The sequence below is a fragment of the Chelmon rostratus genome, chromosome 3 (genome assembly GCF_017976325.1).
Source record: "Chelmon rostratus isolate fCheRos1 chromosome 3, fCheRos1.pri, whole genome shotgun sequence".
NCBI lineage: Eukaryota > Metazoa > Chordata > Actinopteri > Chaetodontiformes > Chaetodontidae > Chelmon > Chelmon rostratus.
The window spans coordinates 10,878,950-10,886,702 of NC_055660.1; the positions used below are offsets into that span (position 1 = coordinate 10,878,950).

The window sequence follows — 7,753 nt, forward strand, 5'->3', positions numbered from 1 at the left end:
GTCTCCAAAATACAACACCCACAGTCTGGACGACGAGTTTCTGAGCAAGATTCAAGTTGGAAATCAGATAGAAATGAACATCAGCAACCTGAAAATCATAGCAGCATCATGTTTTTAGAAAAAGTCCACTCAAGAGTCCAATTTTTTCATGTTATTTCTGTCAAAGTTGATTTAATTATTTTGAAGCATAATCCAGATCAAGTTGGAGTTAACTGATCACTGAGACGATCCCAGACTGCACAATCTTGCAGGTTCCACTGAAATTTGACTATTAAAGGCTTCAAAAGTTGTAACTGGGTCAGTTTCTTTCGCGTTCTGGAGTAGAAAAATAATCCTGGACGAGACGATCAGCTGACAACGACAGAACTGAGCCTGCTACGCAGGCTTCAGGTGCATCGTTTCAGTTCGTTCACAAATAAACTTTTTAAATGTCTCTACTATTAGTTTAAAGGATCTTCAAAAATAAACCACCAACAACAAAAAGAATACTTCTTTGTAAGCAGAGAAGAAGAGAAACAGGAAGTCACAGCACTTGGAAACGCCATGAGGCCTGGTCTTTGTAGTCCAAACAGTCGGAGGTGTTGAAGTTGAGTTTCCAGGCTGAAGCTGCTGTCTGCTCTTTGTAATCCAGACAATCTGTGGAGTTGAAGGTGAGGCCAGGTGCGCTGTATGCCTGGTGGTGGTGTGACGGGTGGTGGTGGTGGTGGTGGTGCCCTGACGTCTGACCAATGTGGTGGTGGGGGTGTCCTGACATGGAGCTGCCAGTCATGGGGCTGAGCTGGTGTGGATGGTGCGGGTGGTGGTGGGAGTGCATGGGTGCCAGGTATGAGCCGCACTCGACGCCACCGAAGTAAGAGCCTGATGCCGAGGCCGGGTAACCCTGGCTGTACGCCGCTGCCGTTTGGCTGTAAGACACTGGGTAGGAGGGTGTTCCCCCGGTGGCGGAGGACGACACGGAGCGTTGCATGCAGGAGGCGCTGGTGGGGCCGGCAGGGTCGGGCAGCGTGGCCGGCGCTGGGGCTGGGGAGATGGGTGCTGGGCTCCAGATGGATGACACTGGTGCAGTGATGGAGGTAGAGGTGCTGATCAGACCAGGACCACCAAGGCCGGAGGAGACGGAGGAGGAGGAAGAGGATGATGTAGAGGAGGATGTGGAGGAGGAGGAACTGGACACCGCCGGCGGCGTGAACTGGCCGCTGCTCTCTGAACCCGTGCTCTCTCTTGTCGGCGACGACTTCTTCTTCATTGGTTTCACCTTGGCGCTGTTGCTGCTCTGCTGCTGCTGCCGACACTTGGCTCGCCTGTTCTTAAACCAGACCTGAGGAAGGAGGAGAGGTCAAAAGGTCACCATGAGAACGATGTCTTCACACTTCCATCTGACATGATGCCACTGAGGTGCTGTGGCTCTGACCTTTGACCTTCACTGCTGGCTGCTCATAAGGAACTGCAGGTTATCAGAGACTCTCTGCTAAATGACTTCAGTACCATAGAAGAAAAAACTAAATGTACAGAGCCTGTGAATCTGTGTGGGTTTTTTTTTTTTAATCACTTCATCTCACACTTTTCAGCACAATATGAAGACACACTTCACCCAAATGACAAAAAATTAGCAAATAAGTAAAAATACAAACACTTTTCCTCACGCGCCTCTTGTGACATTTAGCCTGCAGATAGTTTTGGTTTGATTTATCCTGGTTTTAAGAGTTCTGCCTGCACCTCAATACAATAGATGTGATAAGACAACATAAGATTCACACTGTCCGGCACTTTCAGGGGGCCTTTTTCTGCAGTAGACAGTAGTTCCATGTTGGAAAGAGATAATTAATCACTTCCACTGTCCTGAGATGGAGGCAGAACCCTCAGAGATATTTCAAAATATGAACAAATAAAATCAAAACTATCTGCATGGAGAAAAAAGAAAATATGTTTTTGTGATTTTGGTGAACTGACCCGTGAAACTCAGTTGTATTGTGGCCTAAAAAAGTAGTGTTGAATACAAACAGTAACTTTTCCTAATCAAAGTCAGGGTTAGGGTCAGTCATAGTTACATAATAATAATTACATAATGAAATATTTGTCTAACAAAATAATTAGTATCATTAGTAAAAACGCACCATGATCTCAGAGGAAACTGCTCATTTAGGTAAAATTTCAATGAAAATGTGCAACTCAACCAGGGTGGTTTTTCAAAATAAAGCAAAGCGGAACAATAACCTTGACCAATAACAGCAAAATTGACGTTCAAAAAGATTTCTTTGTGTGTGCAAGATACCGTCTGCCTTGTCTGCTTTTTAAAAATTGTATTGATTATCTGTTTTTATGATTCAGTTTTCCTGTTTTTAGGTTTCTAGCATTTCTTTGATCAGATCTGGGCTCATCCTTATCCATTTTGGTGGTCAGGGAAAAAATCAGTGACAATGAGGGAAATAAGATCAGGACCTTGAATGCTGTACTCCTATATGTGTAGATGTTGTAAATACATATTGGAACGCTGTCTAGAATTTAATAATAAGCTGTTTGTCGTAAGCTTGTTCATGTTTACTAGCATGTACAATGAAACTTGTAATACACACAAACTGGAGTTAATGGCAATGATTATATGTTGGGTAATATAAACATCATTTTTAATAATTGTAAACTATTGTCCTATAAAACAAATTGTTATCATAAGTAATTAGTAGTAGTAGTGACAGTAGCTCCATTATAGCTTTTTTTTTTTTTTTAAAAAAAAGCTTCTTTAAAAACAACAATACCCACGACTACAGTAATGATAATACTGATAACTGGGCCTGTCAGAGGTGGATTAGGAAATGCTGTGGTGGTAAAACGGGCCTGTCAGCTGCAGCAGTAAGCAGAGAGGCAGCGGCCATGAGTCCAGCAAAAACCTCTCATAGTCTTTCCTAAAGAAAGCTCAGCGCATGAAAAGCTGGTCCTTCACTGTGCCAGAGTTCAGCCAAATACTCCCCTTTGATTAACGACTTGTCTCTACTTGATCAATAACAGCGGAGCTTTTCTTTTTCCGCTGGAGCGAATGGTGCAGAACAGAAAGTTCACCAGCAACTTTAAAACATGCTGTCAGGACACAGTGACTGTGTTCTTCAGTCAGGTAACTTAGACGTTAAAGCACATCATCAAACTATGAGCTTTAAGGAAATTTGAGCTTTGAATGCTTAATGGTGTGAGCTCCAAGTTCTGAATTTATTTTAATGCCACGTTTTACACTTTTAACCTAAATAGACTCAATGCAAGTAGAAGGTAATCTGATAAACCTCAGCAGATTAAACTTGGAGGATAAATCACTAAATTATCCCACATTACACAGGCCTGTATTTATAAAAACGAATTAAAATGGCGCATTTAATGTCCCTCAGAGCGAGCTAAGGCGGCCGCTGTGACTGTCTGACCTGCACTCTGGACTCCGGCAGGTTGATTTTGAGCGCCACCTCCTCCCTCATGAAGATGTCCGGGTAGCGCGTCTTGGCGAACAGCGACTCCAGAATGTCAAGCTGCGTCCGGGTGAAGGTGGTCCGCTCCCGGCGCTGCTTCCGCGGGTTAGCTGCAGAAAAAAAACAAAAAAAAAATCATGTTCATAATGTTCATCATTAATTCCTCTGACCAAGACTGTCAAACAGCACTTTAAAGCCCCTCCAGAAGTTACAAACTCAATCCAAGTATGCGCTCAGGCGCTCGCTGAGGTCCTGAGTAAACGCACTTGTTTTTAAATTTCGCTTTATAATTTGCGTTCATTCTCGTGTCTCTCGACGTTTTTTTTCCATTTAATTAAACATTTTGTTTTATCATCAAGAAAAACGTGTGTGACAGAATTTAGAAATATTACAAAAACACAGCAGAAACGAGCGTTCATTGTGGCTCTAAATGCACCAGAAGCACAGACTTAGAATCAAAGTTTCATTTAACGACATGTATAAAGTCAGTTTTCTCCTACTTTCAGTCTAATTCGACTTTTTTTCCTCATCTGATAAAACTTTAAATCACTTTAAGATATGAAAACAATTTATTTCATTCGATCTGAGCTTTTTACCAACCAGACACCAGAAGGGAGGGATAAACTTTAAAATATGGGTGAAAATATTAGGAATAATTGAGAAGTGAAAAAAATTATACATCATCGGCATCTGAACTCTAGCGGAGACACGACAATAAAAGTTTGACATCACAGAAGCACCACCCGCAGCACAGATCAGAATATATGAAGAATCAAAGTGGCCGATTAAATCGTGAATACTGTTGTTAAAACCACAGTTAAGTATTTTTCTGTGAATTTGTATTTTTAAGTAGTTCTGGTCCCCGTAAGAGGGTGCTGGTCCGTACCGGGGTAGCCCACAGACGGGTGCAGCAGGTCCATGGCAGCTCCGCTCAGGCCCAGTCCGTTCATCCCGTACGGGGCCTGTTTGAGATAAGACATCATGCTAGAAGCGCGGAGGGGAGACCGGAGTCTGGACGGACAGAAGGCTGCGGATCTCCCGGTGCTCAGGTGCTCAGGACCCCGCTGTTTAGATCGGCTCCTGCGGGAGAGAGAAGCACAATAAATCTGGGCTAAAAAGATACAGAAGTTGGCTGAAAGTGCAGATTTTAATTATCGAGTATCTGTGTCCATGCGTTATCAAACCTAATGTAAAGGTTACTGCATTTGTACCTCGAGGTACAAAACTCCATAAAACCAGTACTACTATAAATACAGGCCTCTAAAATCAAGATTTACTTTAATTTCTGTAAACAATTAAAAATGAACATTTGGACTCAGATCGAGAGCCACGGCCTTCTCATTCAGACTGTTACACATCACACTGGAGAGGCCAAAGCGCGCATTTATGAGCTTTGACCAGATCTGTCATGTGCACGATTTTCAACACATCAAAACACTGTTGAAACACTCAAAGACGCAGTTATGCAATCTGAAAATGTGAATGAACCCATTTGCATTTTGTATTTTGCGTGTTCATGATGAGGTTTAACTTAATGTAAATGCCCTTTGCTTGAGGAACTGAAGTGGACGAATTGGGGGAAAGATGATGAACAAACACATTGTTCTTTGACGGGGTCGTCAAAATTATAGAAACATTCATTAAGTGACGTTCAGGCCCAAAAGAGACTTGAAGGACTGAGTCTGAGGACGAGTATGTGAACTTTTCTGTTCTTTCCATCAGAGGACAAAATAAGTTCCCAGCAGTTTAATTAACCTGAACCAACTCCGCCTGTGAGGAGGCGTTTTTAACATCACTCCGCTGTCGGTCTCAGCGCAATAAGAAATAATGAAAGGAGCAAAATGTCTGATCTCAGCGGAGAAACTGCTAAACAAGACCTCAGTCACGACATGTGGCTTTTCTCAGGTTCCCCTCCAACATCCCTCAGTTTGTTTCCAGTCTCAAACACTCTTTTATCGCTCGCATCTTCGTTACGTTTTAATTAATTCATTAGCTCACAATTAAATCGACCTGTGGAGACACACGTTGAAATTACAGGCCACTTGAGACTTTCCTCACCTCCGAATATCTCTGCAGGAACGAGACAGTGTGATTCAATATGATTTATTCACTGTCCATTCAAACAGAGACACAGAGCTTTACTGGGTGCACACATTCCCTAAAAATTCATAGTGAATTAATGGTGCGATGAAATGTAGTTTAACGTGACTTTATTTATTAGTTCTGGGTTCTATGTTTCCCAACATTTGCTTTGTCAGTGGGGCTGTATATGTGTTCTAATAAAAATGTTAATTATTCGTTTTTATTCGTTTATTTTGACTAAAGCTATTTGCTTAGTATTTAAGTGCTGGCTAAAGGCTACTTTTGCCATGTCCTTATATAATGTATATATGTTTTAATGTATTGACCGTACATCATAAGTCCACTGTCGTTCTTTTTACTGTGAGAAGAAGCCCTTCTAAAATGCATAAACTCAATAATATAAGTCAGTTTTCACACGTTGATGACAAGTTAAACCTGCAGTGTCGTATAATAAATCTAAATAAATTCTTCAAACTGAACAAGGTTTCGTATGTAATTAAATAGAAGTCCATACATATGGTTAAAGGCAACGACAGAGTGAAATGCTTAAAGATTAAAACGAATATCATAAATAAAGAGAAAAATCTTTTAAGCATTTAGTTCAGAGTTAATAAATATCCGCAACTTTGATTTTGACTCTTTTATTGTTAGCAGAACTTCACACGTTTGCTGCAGCTTTAATAAACTGCCTAAATTGTTAACTGTTAATATTAGTGTAAGACAATGTATTTAGATAAGAATTTCCATAATCCACTGGGGTCCTTTTAGCAGGTAAATGCTCAAATTTCGGACTAATAGCAGCTTTCTCTGCTGTGAAAGGAGCCGCGGGCCTCCCGGTGAATCGTAACTGAGGCGTTAACACTCCTCATAAAGCTCAACTTATTTCCATAACCGCAGGAAGGAGCCGAATCACGCAATGTAAATGCGTCAAAACTGTGTGCAAATGAACTACATTACAATGTAGATTAGATCTACGGGGCGACAATTAGCAGAGCGGCTCTTATCAGCACGGAACTGCGGGCTGAACTGAGCGCAGGAGGAAGCACACCTGAAGACAGATAAATTTCAACTAATTAAATAACGAACTCTTCATATTTGGCAAATAAAGTCTCAAAGGCTACGAAGCGTTGTTTTGTTTTCTCCTCGTATTTTTCCAAAGGCAAAACAAATGGTTTGATAATGTTTTATTTTAACATCTAACAAATATTTTAGATTTTTTTTTTCGTTTTAGAAAAATGCTCACAGCCTCATTTTGAGAGCTTCTCAAACATTTCCAATGATGATCAGATAGCCTGTCATTAAGAACTGTAGCCCTAAATATGAGTCCAGTAATGTTAGTACAGACAAAAGCAGCTGGTGCTACAGCTACAGCTGATAAGGATAAACGAACCGGAGAAATAAAATAAAATCAGGTTGGAGTCTCACCTTCTTTAGGCTCCTTTTTTTATTCCTGTTAAATGTCAAACCAGTGAGATCCAGAGTTCGAGAAATATCCACATGGAGGAACATGTATTTTTTTCTGACAAAAAGTAAAGCGCGTTCAGCAGCTCTGCGTGCTACACCTGTCTCGGAACTAAAAAATTAACATTTCAACGCAGAAAAACGAAAAAATAGTCGTGTTTTGACTGTTCGGCCCTGCGTCTCTCTCCTGCCGGTGTTGACGGATGGAGATTGATGCTCGTCTCAGAGGCCCGAGCCTCTATGAGTCAAGGAAGCACGCGGGTCTGCGTCCTCCCAGCCAATCACAGCGCTCTGGGGGCTTACGGGCGATGCAGGCGGCCAATCAACCCGCGAGCTTGGCCCCAAAAAACCCGCCCCTTTCAAATGGAGCACGCGCCACGTGACGCGATTGGAACGTTCGTGTCAGAAAGTTGAAGGAGAATCATCCGGCTGCTATTAAACGTCTGATTCAGGCGCTAATTTAGGACGAAACGCTAATATTCAAAAGTAGCCTCAGTGTCCCGTGAGTGTATTAAGACAGTGTATCTTCCATAAACATAGACATTAAACCACGTCTTTATATTTGACCTAAGAGGCAAGAGGACAAATTAAAATGACATTTTTTTTCTATATCTCACTAAAAAGATAAGTTAGCTAAAAACAGTTAGCATAAAATGTGGCTAATGACAAACCAATTTACTCGTTAGAGCGTGCAGCCAGTGAAGGCTGCGTCAGGCCCAGAGTGGCCTGCTCCGGACAAGTTAAAGTGTTTTCCGTTGCAGCAG

General features: G+C 41.8%; 1 protein-coding gene across 1 annotated transcript; it reads right to left on the reverse strand.

Annotated features, from left to right (window-relative positions):
* Positions 1-23: 23 nt before the first annotated feature.
* LOC121604050 (homeobox protein OTX1 B-like) lies at positions 24-7,073 on the reverse strand. Its single transcript, XM_041933443.1, has 4 exons — positions 6,954-7,073; positions 4,333-4,526; positions 3,405-3,556; positions 24-1,318 (listed from the first exon to the last, which is right to left on the reverse strand). The coding sequence occupies exons 2-4, from the start codon at positions 4,427-4,429 to the stop codon at positions 524-526; spliced, it is 1,044 nt and encodes a 347-aa protein (XP_041789377.1). The 5' UTR covers positions 4,430-4,526; positions 6,954-7,073; the 3' UTR covers positions 24-523.
* Positions 7,074-7,753: the final 680 nt, after the last annotated feature.